The sequence below is a fragment of the Formica exsecta genome, unplaced genomic scaffold (genome assembly GCF_003651465.1).
Source record: "Formica exsecta isolate Colony F162 unplaced genomic scaffold, ASM365146v1 scaffold54, whole genome shotgun sequence".
In the NCBI taxonomy this organism is placed as follows: Eukaryota; Metazoa; Arthropoda; class Insecta; order Hymenoptera; family Formicidae; genus Formica; species Formica exsecta.
The window spans coordinates 219,427-241,845 of NW_021852643.1; the positions used below are offsets into that span (position 1 = coordinate 219,427).

At 32.9% G+C, this 22,419-nt stretch overlaps 1 protein-coding gene across 1 annotated transcript in view; it reads left to right on the forward strand.

Annotated features, from left to right (window-relative positions):
• The window catches only part of LOC115241918, a 23,527-nt gene extending 5,078 nt beyond the window's left edge, over window positions 1–18,449 (forward strand). The window contains exons 2-4 of the mRNA XM_029817891.1: window positions 7,703–7,829; window positions 11,323–11,421; window positions 17,021–18,449. Of these exons, the coding sequence (XP_029673751.1) occupies window positions 7,703–7,829; window positions 11,323–11,421; window positions 17,021–17,046 (252 nt within the window). The 3' untranslated portion in view covers window positions 17,047–18,449. The remainder of the gene's footprint in view (window positions 1–7,702; window positions 7,830–11,322; window positions 11,422–17,020) is intronic.
• The last annotated feature ends 3,970 nt before the right edge of the window (window positions 18,450–22,419 follow it).

Sequence of the window (22,419 nt, forward strand, 5' to 3'; positions counted from 1 at the left end):
TAATACAAATAGTTCTCTCATAGATAAATCTACCTTTACATCAAGTCAGGTTTATTATAGGTATAGCCGGAATGGATTTAATTCAGAAGTGGCATGCAGAAAGCCACAGTCGTGTCATTTTCTTCGCGATTTCACAAGTAGTTGCTGACTTTACACAAAAATGATACAGTCTTGGCATAACGTAATTGGAGTATGTATGTTTCTATTCTATTTTATTAATTTCCTTTAAAATGCACAATAAATTTTGCGGAAAAGTAGATTTTGATACATTATTTTCTTACAAGGAACTCTGTTCACTTTTTAATATAATTAGAAAATTTATGATTCAGAAATCTATTATTTCAATTTTTTTACAATTTTATAAAATTAAATTTTCTTTATTTATCTTGCTGAATCTTGCGTGAATTTATTGGTGGATTATTTGTATTTTAGATAAAATTATTACAACTGCTTTTGATTTATTTTTTAATCTCAATCTGATGCGTACGCGATTGCTTATTAATGAAATTTTATGAAGTTTTGTTATTTCTCATTAATAACAGCAATTATTGACAAGGAAAGATCATAAATACTATTTTTTATAAATTAAAAAATAATGTCAATAATATTACGTTGCATAAATCGTGCATCAATTAAATTTATCGATTTGTAAGAATATAGAGGAATCGGTTTTAAAATACTTGATATTATCAAGAAATTATAGTTACGCTACCAAAAGTATTATTTTATAGATGTATTTTTTGTATCTCTACTGGTGAACAATAATTATGTTTGCACTATTGCTCATAAATTACATTGCATTAATCGACGAAACACACCTCTTTTTTTGTAATAGCTGGCTTACTGCCAAGGGCGAGATCGTTGTAATACTTGCATAGAAGCAAACGTGCTTCTTCTAGAATGAATTTAGTGCGTACACTTTCACTTGGCAACACTTTACATGATGTAGCGTAAAAATGATGCGCTCTTGTAACTCTCGCTTACCGACTCACATATTGATGCAATCAAAAGAACTAATCTGAATTAAATTTTGTTAATGGTATACCTTAATTATTTGAGGCAGCTTTCGTAGCACACTTTTAAATTCCAGACACAAAAAGCTGATTTTGAGAGAAGGAACAATAATATATATTTTACTACTTACATATACACACACGTGAAAATTATTTTTAGCTCATGTAATCGCTTGTTTAAGCTATATTTTGTAAATCGGCTTTGATTATATGTAACTACCGTGAAATAATTTTATTACATACAACAAATCAATTTTGCAAGAAAGAATGCCTTTCAGTTCATGAAAGAAGCAAAGAAAGTAACATTTATTTTCCTCACAAAAGATATGTTGTTGTCGAGATGCATTCGTCGTCCGTGACATGCAATTTTCTTTAACAATTTCAAGAATTGTAAGTTAAACAATAGATTCTCATAATTGCTTTTCCACTTTCCTTTTCTTTTTTTGGCCATTACGATTAACTGTTCACGAAATTTACGTAATAATTGCAAATGTTTTCCGTGATACAGTTTTATTTTGTCATCGACTTTTATGAGAGAGAAGAAATCGTCGACCATATGTCCGTGTTAAAACGGAATTTCATGCGGGCATAGAAAATCGCATTCCCGTTGACTGATTGCTATATCGTTGGCGTAACGAATTTAATTGCGACACGTTAGCCAAGTATGTGAATACTAAACAGTCTATAATGTTACAAACCACATCTCAATATTCACACAAACAGGCTAATTTTCCTTTTAATTCAACATCCGTAGCCGAATTGTGGTAAATTCCCGTGAACATTGGCATTTCCCAGATTTCTCACAAACGGTGCAATCTTACACAAAACGTCCACCATCATTAACTTTCGGATTGCTCCGAGGTAAACAAAGATAATTATACACACCTGGCATCGCGTAACTTAAAAATCAAAAATTACATTTAAAAAACTGTAATAATTATGATATGTAATTGTTTGGTCTTGAGAATCAAATGTAATAATCTCTTTCTGCGTGCTGACATCAACGTTCCGAGTCGAATTCTCGTACATTTCCTCGAAATAAATTACAGCGGCTTTACCTGGATTTATTTCAACCGGTGTGAAATTATGGGAAATTACATATTTGTATTTTTACATTCTGTTATTAATTTTTGGACATACAAATGCATTAAATAAAAATAATTACAAATTTGTATTTTGACTTAAAAATAAAAGTTTCAATTTTAGTAAAAAAATAATGATAATTATCTCATAATTTTATTATCTTTGATGCTATTACTAAAATATATAGATAATATCTTGAAATTGCAATAGTTTACCTTACATGAAAGAATATGAAAAAACAAATGAGTTATAATTTTCCCAACATATTCAGAAAACAAACATGTTTTTCTCATAATACTCATCAAAACATAAATTAATATTATTATGGCGGACATTTTACAAGAAGAAAAGAAATTTAACGAAATATTTATCTGCAATTTGTTATGTCGAAATGCATTTCGTTTACGTACAAAAGTAAAAAATATGGAAGATGTTTTATAATTTAAAAATTCAGAAATTTTCTTTTCACTAATTTTTTTTTTATTTAGTAAAAGTAAACAATATAACAAATTGTATAAACTTTTAAACTTTCTCTCTCTTTTTCTATTAAACTTTTAATTTCCATTAAACTTTTAATTCAACTATCTTTTATATCATTAATTATGCATTAAAAGTAATTGGTAATATGCTCAATAATACAATTGTATATTAATGTAAGCTGTCAATTATATACAAAAAGAAACGGAGATTATAGAATAAGGAAGTGATTTCTAATTTCTGCAATGACAAATGCATTAAAGAGCTCGTTATCGCAAATTATTTTGTGGTCAACAACCGTTTTAAATTTTTGTCTATTAATGCAATTTTTGCTTTCTATATAGACACAATCTAATTAGATCGATTAATATTGATAGCGTAAAAATTCGCTTACGTAGACAGGAACAAGTCGAGTACGGTCCGTTTCACTCGATGCTAAACGCGGAAGTACGTCTTTTAATGCGCGCGTATGTACAGTATATACTCGTACACGTATATATGTATATGTATTTGACCATTAGTCTCTAAGCTTTTGTATGTCTTTTTCAAAGATCAACTTTTCTTTTTACAGATTGTTGATAATATTAATAAAATCAATTTTGAGTAGTAAACAAGAAATCATCCATTCCATTTACATATAATAGTAAATGTAATAAATAAAAGATGTGTTAATTTAACTAAATTGACAGTCGCGCGCGCTCGTTTTTGCTTAACAAATATTAAATAAGAGATTTTTTGTTTTATTTCAGTATAACAAGTAAAAAAAAATAATAATAAAAAAACATTCTTATGAATAAATATATAGTATTTACTACGTTCTCGTTGATGTAATACGTGCAAAATAGATGCATATTAGTGAAATTAAGTCTATTATACCGGTTTGTAGTATTTTTATTTCAAGTTTTTCTACAGGAAAAGCGTGTCTAAAGACCTATAATTTAATAATTAACATATTAATGTTATATAAATAAATTAAAAAGTCATTAACGTGTGATAACTTGATATATCAAAATAATTTCAATTTTAATTAATTGATCTGTCATTGATTTAAAGATACGCTCAAAAAACTTATATACAATAGAAAATCGTTATTTAAATTATTATTGTTCATGTAATAAATAAAAAAGCTTTCTATATAGTAAGAACTTTCAAATGGAAAATAATCTCTGATAGAAAGGGAGAAATTACGAATTTTAAAGATAATTAAAATTTAAAAAATTTTTCGTGCAATACATGGGGATATAATAAATTAATATACCGCACAAAATCTTCGCAAGGTGTCACAAATATGACACGCGCTACAATGTCTTTCAAAAAAAAATCATTTCTAATCCCATAAATATCGCGACAACGAGATGTGTGTGCACGCTTTGCATGAGTTATTATATCATAGATGATGAATATTCATCGATGTGTCATACGAAGGATCGCCGAGACAAAACAACGCAGTGAAATACCGCCCGCGTAATGAAACCGCGCCGCTGTCCGCCCTCATTGCTCTGACACGCCGCGCCGCGTTTTTTTTTTCCCTCCCTCGGAACGCGGGTAACGAACGCGCGGGTGAAACCTTTGGAGCGGAGAACAATCGACGCGCGTGATTGCACCCATCGGTTGCACGCGATCGATCGGTTGCGCGCGATATCGATTCTCGCGACCGTAAAACAAATTACCGACCGGAGCGGTCTTTTCGCGCGCGCGCGCGAAATAAGCCGCCGCGGTTTTTCCTCCCACAATCATCCGCACATTCGCGGAGATATCTGGCCGACATAATCTCGCCGGTCACAGTCTTACGCACATGTGTGCCGCACTTTATAGGCGACCTCGTAGAAACGAAGGCGGCGATGCCACCGATGGCGAGCAACGGCGTGGCTCTTTCTAAATTATACATATATGTATTGTACGGTTTCTTGAGTTCACGCGCCGCGTTCTTCCTGGATATTATTGTATTGTCATCGAATTTCCACTTGACTGATTACTTGTCGCAATCGCGAGTCTGATCTTGTCTATTCTATTTCAAGATTTTCTATCTCACTGTCTTGGAAAACCATTTCGATGCGCGAAAATAAAAGTACGCTTCGCCTTCACCTTGCTTGCACGTTGTGCGAACGAGAGATGAAATTACGGTAATAATAAGAGCTACATCGAGGTTGCTCATAGTTTCACGCAATCAAGATCTTTTATCACTCTCATTATTTCATGCCTCGATTTTTATGTTTAATTTTGTTATAGCGTGACGATATTAACGATTACGTACTGAAGGGACACGAAAAGTTTGCGAGAAAGATTCAATAATTCAAATTAGATTATTTCAAAGAAAAAAATTAGAGTTATAATAAATGGATGTAATTAACTATCTAAATTGTCAACATGTGTTTCTAATTCACTATCGCATAAAAATAAGAGGCAAAGTGCCTTACAAACTTATTTTTGACATAAATTCTTATATATATAATTTTAATGACATTTTACACGTATATTATGTCTAATCTTTCTAGAGTGCTTTTTCAATCTCTATTTAACGATACGACTTCTGCGTGGCTACTCCGTTTCCGTAGGTCGCGAGATCAATGCTGTTGTATGTCTAATGAACAAAATGAATTATGCTTGAAACATGCGACCGCACATGATAAGAATCAGAAACAAGAAAGCGTGCCTCTCGCTCTGCGAGAAAAAAAGAATCGTAAACGGCGGAACGCGCGTTTATTCTCTTTTAATGAATGTTTTTAATTAAAAACGCTGTCAATCTGCCGTCCTGTAACCGAGCCTGTATTAATATGTCTTTCCGCTCTTGTATTTATTCTCGGCGATAGTCGAATAAATGATCTGCCGCGATACCCGTCGAATAACATCCAAATTCTCATTCCATCATTGCGAGGCTTTCAATCCGTCAATTATTTTAATATATTTAATGTTGCTCCGAGGCAACATTATTGCATTACGCTTGTATGATAATAATCCGCACGTTTGGAATTAAATACGTTAAAATTATCGAGTGTAAAATGAGCCGCGACATATATTACTAGAAAATAGATAATAAATCGTGACTACATGTCTCGCCGCTACTTTTCTATCATAATTAAATGGATACAGATCGTCGCTATACGTATAAAAAAATATTGTTGCAGTTAAGTTCAGACTTATGAAGCCGATCTCTCAGATTAAAATCTCAGAATCTGAAAGCTATAACATAACAGGAATTGTCGGTCTCGAGATTCCTGTTTAAACATTAAATGCAAAACGGATACGTGTCTACTTGCATACCATCAATATATAACAAACTTACAATTGAGAAACATTTCACGTGCACACTCACGGTATTCGAATTTTAAAGGTAAACCACCGAGCGCATTCGCCTTGACATTGCGCAGGTAAGAGAAAATCGTGTAAAAAGAGGCGGAAAGTGGCCGTGGCGGCGGCTCACCTTGCCTTTGATATAGAAATCTCGCAGACAAACTAACTCTATGGCAGCAAACTGGTATTGCACTTCGTTCCGACGATTGAGATAACCTTTATCCGCGATTACTCCAAGAACCGGCTTCGTAATTACGCCCGAGGGACGGTGTCCTTCGACACGTTTGACGATGCCTCGAGTGTCGTCAAGAGGTTCGTAAATCGGCTGTAATAATTTCATCAGGCTTTACGTAAGAAGAACGATCTCGAGGGATAAAGAAATTAGGCCCGAAGATCCCATTCCCAAAGCTCCACCTTTCTCGAGTTTGCGCAAGAACTACGATATTCATGCCGCGATAACGGATTTTCGAAGCAAATGCGGTTTGCATCATACCCATCTAACTAATCCCTCTCTCTCTCTGTAGCTTTCTTCAGCAATTTAATTGTGGCAGGATTCTTTTTACGAGACTTACAAAACATGAAATAGTTATAACGTATAAAATTGATAAATCACGAATAATAGAGATTATTGTTATTAAAAGCAAAATTATTATTAATAAAAAATAGATAAAATAATGCTAAATGAGTTTTACAGTTTAACAGATTTAAAATTTTTATCAAAATCTAATTTTTTTGTCATTTGCGTGTCAAATCATTTTCGACAAAATAAAGATACTGAGAAGTACATATATCTGTTCGTGAATATTCTACGAAGCACTCTTGCTCTTAGAGAGAAGTAGCGTTATAGAGTCGTAAATTTCTTTAGCTTGTGGTGAAAATTGTATATTAGAAACGTGGTTAGCGATCGATGAGTCGTAAAAATTGTCACGCACTTTCATCACGGACGATATAACTTTCAAAGATCAGAGAGCGCGTGGCCGTAACGCACGACTGTGCACAACATTTCTATCGGCTCTTAAAGCCTATCTCGATAATTTAAAGCCTATACTCGGTATCATTATGCAGATAGTATCATTATTTAGCATCTGACAGATCTACCTGGGACTTTGGTGTAAAATATCGATAATTATCATAATAACATTCATTTTTTTGGACAGTTGTAATGCGGATAAAATTATTCTCGCGGTGATTTGATTGCTCGTTTGCGTTACGAAGAGCAAGTTTCGTCAAGCAGCTGTTGCTACACGAGAATCCAAGTGATTAGAGGCTACGCGAAAATACTTTTACTTTGTTATGTTTTATAGCCGGCAACTTCTATATGTGAAATGCATGAAGTACATTCTTAGTTTCTTACATCTATCTTTCATTTTAATCTATGTAAATCAACGGTATAGTCTCTGAACGTGTGAATGCTCATTGAGAAAGATTCTTTCTCAATTAAAAACCCTGTGCTAATATCGTGTATTTGCGAAGAAACGTTTTTGCAAACAAGGTTGCGTCATTTTGAATAATGTTCAAAAGTATAAAATTAAACATCTGAGATTTGTTTTTTTTTTAACCCGTACATTTCCTTTTTGCTTTTCACAATGTGTGTTTTACAATTTATAAATTAAGACTCTTGTATTTTAGAGATTGCCATAAATAACCATCTCTTTTATCATCACAGATATACTGCTCTTTTTATGAATATTCTTTAGTTTAGAAAGTCAGTGCAAAAAAAAAAATCTATTTTTAAATTTATCGAGTAATGCACTCTTAAAAATTAATATAATTCTTTAGAAAGCATTCCTTGTATCTATATGAGAAATAGAAATTTATGAACAAACTTTTACTTGCAGATAATTCTAGTCACATTTGTCATGGCTATTCTGACGGGAGTCTCGACGCAGAATTTCAGGCATTTCTTCGCAGGATTTAATCCTTATATCCAGAGCGCAGTAATGAGAGATCCGAGATCGAATAGAGGTAAGTTATTTAAAGAATAGCGACAATAACGGTTAAGATAATTTTATTAACATAAAGCTTAAATTTATAATAACATGAGAGACTTTTATATTATATTTATCTTCTAAAATTATTGCTGGATGTATTATTGTTATTGTTTTATCGCGATATAACGTTATAAATTGTCCAAATAAAGATTTCTTTTCTGGTGTAACTTTTCTGGTTTTCTGAGATAACCTTTGCACTTTTATAACTGCAGCTATGTACATCAATTTGCATAATTCGAAGATGATTTGTCGCTATATTATTACTGGCACTGCACGTTTGCTACGAAACAATTACGCTTTCCTTTTTTATTTGTGCGCTATTATTAGATTTCTCGAGGTGCTCGTTGAAGTTTACGATATGCTTCGGAAGCGTTCGTTTCCCCTTGTATATCCTCTATGTTATCAGGAAACTGAAAATCGTGCAATTACGATAATTTGTTATTGTTTTCTTCTATTTGCATACGCCGTCAAGAAACAGCATCGTTTCATTTGCGAAATAAAGGTAGACATTTTGACACTGCTCCCTTAGAATTCCATGATCATTGGAAAGTTCTTACTCAATGTAAAATATCTCTTGGAAACGAATTCTCTTTTATTAGATTATCGAAAGACGAAATAAAGCATAATTATAATTACTGTTTTATATATTATCACATTAATTTTTTAAAAGTCTTGGCACACACATTACGTTACATTTGCAAAAAACTAATAACTAAAAAATTAGAATTATGCAACAATATACAACTTTCGTTTCAGTATATAAACTTGTAATAAAAATCTTATTTGCTCCGGATAATTATTATTTTTTCTTATTTTTATTTCAAATCATGTAAATCTTGATTTAATTTTGGAATTAATTTTGAAATAGTTAACATATGATAATGATTAAAATAAATTAAAGATTAAAATTATTATAAAATTGTTGTAATTCTAAACATTTATTTGACAGGTTTAATAATTTTAATTAGAAACAGATAAAATCAAGAAAAAATCACACGGTAATATTTTAGAGGATTAATTATTAAAGCTCTCATTACTTGTACCGCGTTTATTTATATAACATTTTGTGCAAGACTGGCAATCTAGTACTAATTGTTTTTATGATGGTTATATTTGCTCGGTCGTAAAGATCCAAGATATAAAAGGAATGCTCTTAGTAAAGTGCACTGTCATATAATCAAACGATTGATTGCAATAGAGAAGAATAAGATCGAATTGAATTGTAGAGTTTCGCAGTTAATGCAGAACCTATACCTTGCTTAGACGGTATGGAACTTTTACCGGAACAGCGAGACTAACTAGAAATTTACTTGTACACGTGTACGCGTGTAACGGAAGGAAAGGCTAGTGTTTATGTATTGTGAGCATCGTGAATTATGGTAAAATTTTTATAATGTAGTGCATCGACCACTTGGTTTCTGCCAATTATACTCCTGTATTGGGTATAATTGACAGTTGGTACATGGTAGTATTTTTATAGAAAATTGACGCGAATTTTATAATGTATTATAAAATGTGACTCATGAAAATAGAATTTCATTTACGCTAAAATTTTTTTCTGATATAATCAATTTACAATTATAAACATATAATTTAACATGGTGTTCCAAAAATATTGCAATATCATGTTGACGTTGCATTCTTCGACTTATAAGGTTGGTTGAACTACATGTTATTTAAACGATGCATAAACACTAGTTGCACGAACAGGATATTCGATTCTTGCAACTAGTTCCAGTATTATTATGCGTATAACAGCATCGGAATGAGTGTCAAGTTCAAATTTAAGTATGATAGATAATGTGGCATACTACATGTCTGACGAAATGCTGAACAAGTAGTATAAGTCTAAGTCACATAAATCACAATTTAAATCAGCCAACGCAAATGCTAACGTTCGCGATAGAAATCCTAATAGAACATATTATTTTGCTGTGTCTATCTATCCTATGATATTTCATGCTCTTTATCTAACTCATGCATTTTAAATTCTTGTAGTTAAATGTCAAAAATTTTGAAATGTGTAAATTATATCGCACTTTATAAACGATTAACGCTTCCGAACATCTATCTTGTGTTCATAATTCTTATTATATCGAGGCTACTGCTGACAAGGAGTCTGCGATCATCGGGATAACATCAGAAGTCTACATCAGTCAAATAAATTGTCCGTTTTCCTACTACTACACGTTCATAACGATTACTCATTGCAGGTGCGGTTAGCTCGTGTATTTTATTACTACATCATCATAAATAACAGATAGGAAAAGACGCGAAAACTGGCGTTTGTTAGGTTTGTTATCTATGTTACGATCGCTAAAATAATTATTTTAATAAATTTAAATGTATCTAGATAAAGATAATATCTCCATATATATAATATTGTAGCAAATTGATTAATGTAATACGCGAAGAAAATAACTTCCTGGTATTAGAAAGGATTTTCATCATTCCTGTGTAGACAAATTCAACTTTCTTTTAATGCACCACGTAACAACGTGGTGCTATTATTAAATGTACTTTATTGAATAATATAAGACGCACAATAAATAAAAACAAAATTGAAGTTCATTCACAAGATTTCTTTTGAAGCAGTTCCTTTTTAAAATTACTTTTAAACGTTGATAAAACTATTATGTGCCATTTATTTTTGTTAAAATAATAGTTTCCGTCAGTTTTCGAAAGTATTAAATGAATAAAAAATGAGTGTGTAATTAACACAAGCATGTTATAATTACTGATGAACATTATGATATTAAGATATCTTAATATATATGCAATTCTATTTATATATAATAAATAATATTTTATAATTACATGTTTCTAACAATAATACAGTGTATATAAAAAAAAGATATTTCTATTTTGTGAATAGAAGTTTTTAATTAAGCTTTTGTGAAAAGTTAATTGAAATGCTTTTGATATTTAAAGTGTTAATGATACTGTTTATTTTCTGCTGTGTGACCAATCGCGTATCAATGCATCAATGACCGTAAAACTAATAATAATCTTTGTAATTGATCCGAGAATTCAATCAATTTTCCTCAATCTTGTCAAACAGTTTTGATAAGAATCTAATAGATCCTGTATATCACTATCTATTGTATTATATAAAAATACCGTTTAATATTTCTACGGATTATCAAGTTCACCAGACACGAACATTTATAATAAGTATGCTAGTGTATTACAATATTTTATTATAAATTGTTGATTGATGGTACATATTATTAAAACAATGGTTAAGATTTTTCAGTGAAAATTATGCTAAGAATATCATGTGTTTTTTTTCTCATATGATTCAGGATTGCCCTAAAACTTTAAAAACGTATTCATTGGCAGAAAATACAAAAAAGTGAAATAAAGCTTAGATTTTTGATATCATGACAAACAATCATGAGAACGATCACGGCTTTTACGAAAAAATTGTGAGAGTACGTTTAACGCATATGGTTTTCTTTCCGTAGGTCCAATATTATTCCCAGCTGGACCGCCACCTAACTCAGCTGACACCAGTGGTGTCATCGTAGGTGCGAGCGGATATGGATTCGTGCCACCCACCGCAGGTAATTCGTTCACCAGGTTTTGAGAATCAAAAGATATTTGGAGAGGCATCTAAAAAAGAAAAAATATCGAGAAAGTTGAAAGGGATCGGTGCTGGGATACGAATCGGCGAGCCTTCACATGACCAATCCCTGCATGTAAAGATAATTTAAAGAGCTGTCGAGGCGAAAGGATAATAGAATGAAACGAAAAAAAAAGGAGAGAGAGTATCTCTTATCACGTAATGCCTCGTTCGCCTCTCTGCACCCAACTTATATATAAGCACTATTTATTTTTGTCATCTATAAAATAAGTAGATGATATCCTCACAATCCTCTCCCTCACTTTAATCCTATTTTAATTTTTTCTTAAAGTCGTCGTGCATGTGCAACACTATAATTATTGTTTTACGAACCGTTCGAAAAGTCACATAAATCTAATACGCATATTAATATTCCAAAATTTCAATGCGATATTAAATTGTGTAAATGTAATAATGCATTTTAATATGTCACAATTAAACGTATTAATGTATCGTCGCTTTTATGCCAAAATAACGAATGTGCAATTTTGTAAATATTTCTAAGTTATTGCAATTTGAAAATTTAATTTGTTCCGAAAAATCAGGTTCTTGTTTTATTCTTGTAATTCCTTCAAATTATTTAAGCATAATGCTTACATTATGTTACATTGTGGCACATAACATTTGCGCATTCGTGGTTTTGGCATAAGGACAACGATATTAAAACGATAAACGCGATTTTTCTTTCATTGTAAAAAAATTTCACGACTGTTCGAACAATCTTTATAGTTGTTAAGGATATTATAATATATAAATGCACTGTAACTTAATAAAAAAAAAAAAAAAAAACTAGCAAATAATCGTCGCAAAGCTGACGTATACGCATAGTAATCGTTGTACAAATTTCGATCTCTTCCTTTATATGTTATGTAACGACAAAAAAATGATTTATTAAAAAATTAAGATGACGTAATTTCGACCATCGTGTCGAATGCATACCATTGAGTTCAGATTGGCAAACCGCAGAAATTATTTTCCCATTACCTTTATCATTATGTTTTCGCGAAGGTCGACTTTCTTACTTCCCCCGACGTTCGATCCTTGAATCTCGGCAAGTACGTCATTTTGCGAGTGTGTTAATGATATCCCATCGTTCAGTGTTCAAGAATGATAATCAGTTCTTCTCCTTTTACATCTTCGAGAAACTGTACGTGGGGATAGCATTACAATAGATGGCTGCAATTGCGAGCATGCTAAGCTTTAATTTTCAACGTTTCGTTCGCCATTTTCATTCTATGATTTTCATTGAATTAGAAATAGAAAATCGCGATTTCGGGATCGCAAATCGCGACAGCGAGACGCGATACTAATATGTGGTACTTGGGTTCTTTAGCCGTTCTTTAGTAATCGTAGTGCACCGTAGCATATCTCCGTCAGCATGCCAGAAATGCACACTAGCGGATAGATAACATAATATCATGAATCGCAGGTAAGTCGATAGATATATATTTTTTCTTATAATTATATTTCGTAAATATTCAATAAATGTTTCCGTTGACGTTATCTATAATTACACGACGATGAGGGTAAATTATTTTTTTTTTTTTAATAATGAAAACTTTTGCTGGATCTTTATCTTATTAACCTTGTCAGTTACCTCCAACGAACCACTTACCGTCATCCGTTCGCTCGAAACGGGAACAAAGTGATATTAGATTCTATATTCACGAATATATTTGATTCAAGCTCAAACGTATTGTAGAATCATAGAACATACATAGGTTTTCTTGCGTAATCGGCTCCTCAATTTCCGCGACGTAATACATAGGCAGCGTGTTTCTTCCGGTAATTTAAGCGTACTCGCGGCTTTCATTTTTTCGCGCCGTCCTTCGCACCTGCTCTCGACCGTTATCGAAATAGACTCATCAACGGGCATAACGAGAGACATCATGAGAGGAAGGAAGAGAAAAAGAAACGATTGCCACGAGAGAAAAGGAGCGTGAGGTGGAACTTTATACTTCCTTCTTCCGCGAACGCAGTTAGGTACCGGTTTTCTCGCGCGATGAATCTTCAGCCTTGGAATACACTTGGAGCGTCCGCGACGGTTTAGTGAAAGCGATTTCGACTCTACGTGGCCTCGTGTGTGGCTTAAACCCGTTTTACACGTAACCTTACTTAAGTTACTCCATTGCGCGTAACAGGTGTTACGAGGTCGACAAAGCGACAAGATTGCTTTTTTGGTCAGCGACGCGTTATACTATATGCTGGTGGAGAGACAGAGATCGAAAAGCGAAGATCAATGCTCCCTTAGTCTCGTCTTTGACCCGACCGAATTAGACTTGACGGTCATGCGCGGTCAAGTTCGATCAACTTATTTTATCATCTGCACGAATCATGTCTCTTCTCGTTTAATTCTAAGGAAAGACACGGAATTACAATATTAGATGAGAAACGCAATTTTTTGGAATTACAATATTAGATGAAAAACGCAAATCATTTGATTTAACTAAATTTTTTTTAACATAAGCGAAAGTCAAAAGATAGTTGACAATAATGTATGTATCTTGTCAATTGGAGAAATTATATAATGTTCGTGTTTCATGCTATATCTCATTCAAACATTTCGCCAAGAAATGTTTATCGAATGACAAAATGATTGCAAAAGTCCATGATCCAATACTTTATTAGTAATCATAAAATTACGTTTCTCCCTGCGGCGAGTGACAGATGTTATAACATTTTCGAAAAGAACGATGGAGACGATTTTAATCACGGATTCGTTACCGGCTGTCTTGTGGAAAGATCAATGTTATTCGGTAATGCCAGGTAGTCAAGTTCGTAATTATCGATCGACAAAAGGAGTGAGAACTCTTTCGATTGAGTAATATGTGCGTCTGCGAAATTCAATGCAAAAAACGCAGAAAGAACGTAACCGCGTAATGCGTGGGCATGTTGTTGCAATCGGCTCGACGCAATAAAGCTTTATTCCCATAAACCGACATATATTTCCGTCGGTAAATAATTGCCCAATTTGACGAGGACTCCTTGTGATTTGACAAAGAACAAAGATTCATAAATTACTTGTACTGAATATATTCCCCTTCTCATTTTAAATATTTGTTGTCTTGCGCGGGATTAAATGAGAAAACATATCAACTGAATATAATGTAACGCTATATGATGCGCACAGGTTTGTATAACTCTATAAAAATTAACGAAGGGTATTGCTAACGGTATTAAAACTCGCGTACGACGCAAAAGAAGTGAAGGCGAAGCGAATAAATTCCTCTGGATGGAGAAACACGAGCCGGATATCGAGCGAAGACCTGTACATCTCGCATTTTATAACACTTTGTACTCGTTAATACACGCAACTCGACGCGAGAGAGAAATCTTGGCAATCGGGCCGTGATTAATGTGGTAGCGCATTAAGGGCGAGAAACGTTAAGCATGAAAGTAAGACCTGAGGTTGTAGTTAGGGTAGCAGCTTTATCGGGACAATTTTGAAGATTAACCAGCCCGTTAGCAGATAACGAGCGTAAAGTATAATTTAATTCTCTGGCAGGAGAAATAAAGCCGCTGAGAACCGTTGAGAGACGTTGAAACACGTGCTAATCGGATTGATAAAATCGAAGAAACGGAGCGGGATTGATGCAATTCGCGTGCGAGCGACTTCCTTTCATGAATAATTTCTGCAACCATTTTCATTTTTGAAACTCAAGAGATATATCGCGATAAAAAGAAGAGCGTGCGAATAATGCTTGTCTGCGTTTGCTAATTACGCATAATTTTATCTCATGTCGACAACGAGCCACTCTGTAAATCTTGCGCGGCTAAACATATAAAACAAAAAATGGTAACGTTCCGGATCAAACGACCATTCGTTCCCTTAATAGTCATTAAACCCGACGATGTGCATTTAATTACGCAACACGCAAAAACTGATGACCCCTTCGGACGTCCTTGACGGAAATTTATTTGGGGTTGAAAGGAGGAGGGCGCGTGAAAAACGAATTTTCCCCAAAACTCGTCGTCGGTATTCCCTGTGGGAACAAACTCTCGTAACTTAACGATATCTCTGTTAAATACTTTTTCACAGGACATTAATTTAGAACTTGGATGAAAAGACGTCGCACGGCTGCGTAAAAAAGTTTTATAGCGTACACTCGATATAAAAGCAATGATTTAGTACATCTGACCAAGCAGTTGCAAATAATGTCGATATTATACTGGTCATACAACATATTGTTTATTTTAAAAAGTGCAAGTTATTTGCGAGATATTTATCACTTTACCATCAATTATATTCATCATTATGTATTGAATAAATTAATTGCATTTTATAGAGCATTGCAATTTTTATAGAGCAAATATTTCAATGTCTCTGGATAATAAATGTTATATTAAATCTAACATTTAATACGTAAAATTATGTAATTTGCGTAACGTTATACATACAATGTTTTAATATAAAATCAACGACAATTTCTAAATATCAGCAATACGACGAAATAGCAAAATACGCACTTTGACCGCGCAATTCATTTTTAAGCCGGATTCACTCGCCGCCATTTACCGACGATTATTTCTGAACGCTATTATCCATTGTTGGGACGTTTAAATTGACTTTAATCAGAATTGGCAGACTCTTTTCGATCCTCTAATGGCTTCCATTTGAATCCCTCGTTCGTTTCACGATCGACTTTATTATCGACGCTGCGTACGATTTTGCTAACGCACACGTATGCTACGTATGAAAGTGAGAGAGAGTTGAGAAAGCATTAGGGGACCGGAAAAGCGAGCACCTACTAATCAAAGGGTAGAAACGAAAGGGATGGGGTCAGTGCTGCCATGGCGGGTGGCGAGACAAGGTGACAAGGGTCTTATAATTAGTAGCTTTGAAGTAGTATCACCCCTTGCTACTCATTAGAGACGTTCAAATGCTCTGGGCATTAGTACTCCGAACGAGACTTTTGGCGACAATTGTAGATGGAAATCACACTGTTGAATGAATCTCGCACTGATAAATTTAAGAACTCTCAACGATAGCAAGTAGTCGCGCGAGAATATCGAAAGACAAAGGAAATGAGAAAAACGTCAGAGAAAAAGAGAGAGAAAGAGATAATTAGAATTTGATTGCGCAAAGAAAATTAAGAAAGTTTAAAAGCGATTTTACCGCGATGATGACGAAGAATCTGACGGAATCCATTGTAAGCATCCCAAGCGCAAAAGTGCAAGCAGTTGAAAAAGCAAAAGTTAATTTTTTCCTTGCTTTCTTGCAGTTTTGCAAACGGAACAATGAAGAAATAGACAGATCAAAATAGTTTCTTTGAATCTATATCGTTCTGGCATAGCTTAAAGATAATTTGGAAATCTTTTAATATACGATATGAAATATATCCGCGCGATAAATTTATAAGGAATAAATTTTGTCTATAAATATTTCCAAAAATTTATTTTTAAAATATTTCTCGATAATTGATTATTCTGTTATCAAATATAATTCTCTGATATTTTTAAATATTATTTTAATATCATTCTGATATCAATCCAAATGTTTAAAAATGATCAAGAATCGAATTTTTATTTATGTGTTGCAGGTTACTTCACTTATTTCTACTACTAAACATCGAACGATGTCAAAAAGATGACAACTTAAAGAAGATCAAGATTTCGAATGACATGGCTCGCAGATTCTAGTTGAAAAAAATTGTGGTAAACTCATAGATCAGTATTACACGATGATATGTGACCATTGAAAGAAGGACGAGTCTAAAATAATGTTTTAATAATAGCTTTTTTATACATGATTCGAGGCGTGAGAATATTTCTATTTTCCGTTAACTTTGCTGGATTACGTAAAGTTCTCAAGATAAGAAAAACTATTAGTGCAATATAAATAGAATATGTAAATGTGTCAGTATGAGATAAAAAGAATTTAGAAAGAAGAATAGATCCTTCTCAAAGCATAATGAATAATATACAAAATATTAACGCAAAAAGTGAAAATTTTACAAAAGAGCATACAGTAAATGAAATCCATATTTTCTTATCTCTTCAATTAAAGATTATTTAAAATATCAATCTATTATTAATGACATTAATATTAAAATTGATATTATGCTCTTTACTTGGTCTTCATATCTAACGCCGCGATAATCCCGTATACGGCAACAAGAACGTCCGTTATCTACATATATTGAAGTCGACGAAAGTACAAGCCGTACTTTATGGTGCATTATATTACGGGTACTCGCGCCTTTGCGTGGCAGTAACGTTAAGGCGTGTACAATTAATAGCGACAGAAAGCATTGTGTACGACAGTGCAATCCTAGAACAAAGAGAGCGAGACTGAGTTGCGATCCGCTCCGGTATTACGTCAAGATATCCGCTTATAAAAACAAGATCGGTAAATATAAGTTGGTCCGCGCTCCGTTGAATTTATAAAATCGTTAAAACCGGTGATATGTTTTGCCGATTGGTAAGTTATTTATTGCGACTGCAATGGCGATTTAATTAAGTATAGATAGCCTTTTTCGCGGGCGAATAGTCGTAATACGATCCCAAGATCGATCTGTGCAACACGATGCAGTTTGACAAGTAATACGTAACGCTATATGTAAATATGGTATACATTACGATACTGAATAAGACAGAAATGGACAGAAGCCGTGAATCTCAATGAAGGCGTTGCCGATGCTTTCGTTTCCGTGTAATCTAATCGCAATTTTTTCTGAACGCGAGATACGTTCTACGTTACGCTTATTGCGTTCGGCTTCTCGGTTAATTTAATCCGTATTCACCATTTTTAATCGCGCGGTACACGCTGGCGAAAAATATATAAATTTGCAGCTTTATTGATCCATGGCGCCGAAAACAACCGCATTCTAGATGTAATTAATTCGTATTTACGTAATTTTTGCAGACACATGAATATGGCCGATCTTAGAAAATTTTTGTAAGAATTTTTCTAAGAAACATGTAAATATATTATATGTAATCTGTAAGAATGGAATAAAAAAGTGGCTGCCTATATATCGTATTTGTTTTATTATACCCTTTATTACAATTAAACATTTTAGATACGCATCTTGTAAAATAAATTAGAATGTAAAAATACATTTAAAAGTACTTGACTAAATTTATGTACATTTTTCACTAAAAGTTTGGTAAAAGTTCGTCAATTGCAATAAATGTTTATTGCAAATAAGTATTAATAATTGTTTTACGACACTTTAACCGCGCAAAGAATCTAGATATTCCGAAACAGCACAAACCTTTCAGTTTCTCAAGCAGATCTTGTTCAGGAATGAAATTTGCCAATAAAATGATAAACACGATAGACAGCCCTCTTATCCGCGACGAAATCTGTGGTGCACGATAATTACTATCGGGCGCTGTATTACTCGCGCTCGCGTGTATTAGTAATTACGAAAGTTTCCTGCAACTATTTGAACACGCTCGGAATATTCAAACACATATACCTTCAACTATACGTAGACTCTCACTCGATCTTTGCGGACGGAGAAACTGTGTCTTATAATATATAACGAAAGTCTAGTCTACTCTCTGTGTCATGCATTAATAACTCGGTAAAAGCGAATATTAATCTGAGCAGTTACAAGCAAAATGGATATAAAGGAAGATAGAAATAAGCGGAACTATTTATATTCACAATTAAAGCTAAAATAAATTGTCAACTAAATAATAATTATCCATTATATAAAATAGTGGTTGTAAGAATAATTTGTGCTGTATGGTTATTTGCAATCTGATATCTCGAAATTGTAAAGCAGGCAGTTGTAAATATTCAAATTTTAGATTCTTTGAAATAGAAACAGCTCATTACCATTATAAAAGTTCCAAAAATTTCTATTTAGATAAAGCTTTAGAACTTTCTATCTGTGATCTTCCAACAGCTTCTAAACCAATTTTGTTTTAATTGTAATAGAGTTTTAATTGAGTATGAATTATACAAATTAGATCAACAATATTATTTACATTGATAATAATTAGCTATTTAACACTTAGGATAATAATTATTGAAGGATGTAATTAAAAATATTTTGCATTAATTTTCGATTTAAAGACATTTATCTATTTACCGCAATTCAACGTATCAACACGTACAGCCGCTTAATAAGCGTATTTTCACGCATGATCTGCTAATTAGTCCTAAGTGAAAATATTTCAGAGCAAATGAGGCAAGATATTTACGTGAGATAATCGCGTATAAAAATACTGCTATTAATTATTCATGCAGCTTTTCGTACAAGAACAGTATTTACAGTTGGCTTAAAAAGTTACGACACGCCGTCGCTATAATCTCTCTCGTAAAACCGGTAGAATATTCCGTTTAAGGTTCGTTCGAGATTCATCACAACATTACGACATTGCGCGCGAGATTTGATTGCATGATTCGTGTAAGATGTATCGTATATCCGCGCAAAAAGATAAGGATCCGGTGGAGATCCACTGAGAGCGCTTATTCATTCTAGAGTTAACTAACTGTAGCCACGTGTTAAGCAGCAAAAAGAAGATTTGAAAGTATGTAAAAAACATTCATGCACTGCTTGACTCATCGTAGAGCAAAATCACCGGTAATTCTAAATGGAAAGGGATTAATTTTATGTGTAAGGAAATATTTTATAAAAATAACGATTTCACTAATTGTATCGAATATAGAAATTGTATATTTCAGCGCAGAAAGATGTAATCAATATGATTGTGCTTCATATCGTAAAATAAAAGAATTTTAATTAAAATTTTTAAGATAATTATTATTTTATATATTCTATTTCTATTAAAAATAAAAATTGTATGTTTTATATATTATATATAAACAAGATGTTTGCAGCATCTCGTTGTATTATTCTTGTTAGAAATCTTTAAAATTAATATATGCTTAATATATGCTCTATCAAAATTAATATATGCTTTGTGATCATGAAAAAACGCGGCGCGATAATACAATATTTAATTAATATTTATGAAGCGGTTATTCTTTCTAATTTACACAAAGTGTTTCGCGTTAAAAGATGCAGAATATTAATTTTGCGTACGCGGAGAGCGAAGATGAAATTGGGCGCGCGACGCAGGGAAAGTCTCCTTCAAAGTGAAGACGTCTCGCGACACTTATGCGGATTTTTATCTCGTTCGTGTTGCGTAGCAAAGACGTCGTTTCCGTTGGTTCGTACAAATCGGTGCCACTTTCCGCTTCCGTGGCGAGGAAACGTCGTGCTTGCACGTTACTTTTACCTCTCCTCGAGAGAGTATCGGGCACTTCCAGTCTACCGAACAAATGTTCAATCGATTATCAGGCAAGCGTCGCCGTTGCAGCCTCTCGCTTGCATCGCATTTATTGAGTAGCTGTCACGGCGAATTTCTAAAGACTCTAGATCCGCGTTTCACTCAACTGATGATAATATGAAATATTTCATGGCATACAATTATCTCTCTTGGTCTGAGTTTTCCTCTTCGATGTGTTCGACATGGATGATCCTACCGATAACCACGTAACCGCCAGTATAGCTCTCAAGATCATTAAAGTACTCAAATCTCCTCACCCGGCAAATGTCATCGTTAAGATAAAGATATTAGAGGAGGTAAAATTTTTATTATGTTTGTTTGTTTTAATTCAATACAAATCACATTTTACTTTACAAAATATGTACAATACAAAACAAAATAATAAATACGTTTTAGAAAGAAGTTTTAATATAATATATTTTAATATTATACAATTCTTTTGATATAATTATAATGCAGAAAATATGTTACAGAATTTTAAATAAAGTATATACAAAATTTAATACAGAATATATAGTTGAAAATAAAATAGCTTATTGCATGATATTATATGAAAATCTCCCAGAAATGCGTATAATACAAAATTTACTAAAAATTTTTAGACTGGATTATGATTAATAAACGATGATTAATTAGGCGATATCTATTATTAATAATCAACTTGTAATTAAAATTCGATGCGCGAAAAGATAGGTAAAGATTTGATGCAGGCCAACAATTAAATAAAAAAATAATGATAGCGATCAAGAATAAGATAAAACATTTCGGTTTGCAAAGAATTTGACGATAATTATTTGAACAGATCAAAATTTTTCTGCCGGATAGTACGCCAATTAATATCCGACAGAGAGGAGAACGATTCTAAAGGTGGAGAGCGATTTCAACGTGCTTTGCTTTTACATCGGTTCCGGTGGGATCAATCACGGAAAAAAATATTTTGGGGCCCCTATTTCTTTATTCTCTCAATTACTGTCTCTTTTGCTTCTATTTTATTTAAAAACATTAATATAATAAATATATAATAATTACGGTATCTCTCTTAGTCTGACTCTTCCCCTTCGACCTGTCCGGCATGGGTGACCTACCGGTAACTATTAGCGTTTTCGAGTGAAGTAAGTTTGATCACTTTGAGAGCGATTAAACCTAATTTACCATGAATATGTTTGATCAATGTTTGACAAAAAATAGGTTTTGAAAGAATCTGATTAATATAAATAATATAAAGTATATTCCTCGTTTTTGACGCTATTTTATCTTTAAAACACAAGATTCTTTGTCCTGATTAATCAATCAAACGCTTACTTAAAGTATTTTATTAATTAATTTATATAATAATTCAAGTATCCCTAATAATTCAAGACGGAATATATGACGTCATTAATCGATCTCAAAACGATCAAACTTGCTTCACTCGAAAACGCTATACGTTACCGCCGGCATAGTTCTCAGGTTCGTTAAAGTACTCAAACCTCCTCACCCGGTAAATGCCTTCGTTAAGGTAGAGATAACATCGAAAAGGAAAAATTTTTATTTAATTTTTTTTTAATATATAGGTTTTTTTATAATAAATAGGTTTTACAAATTTGTCAAATAAAAAATATAATACACGAAGAATTATATAAAATGTATATAATATATAATTGCAAGTTATATAATGTATAATTACAAAGTATATTACAAAATGTATTAC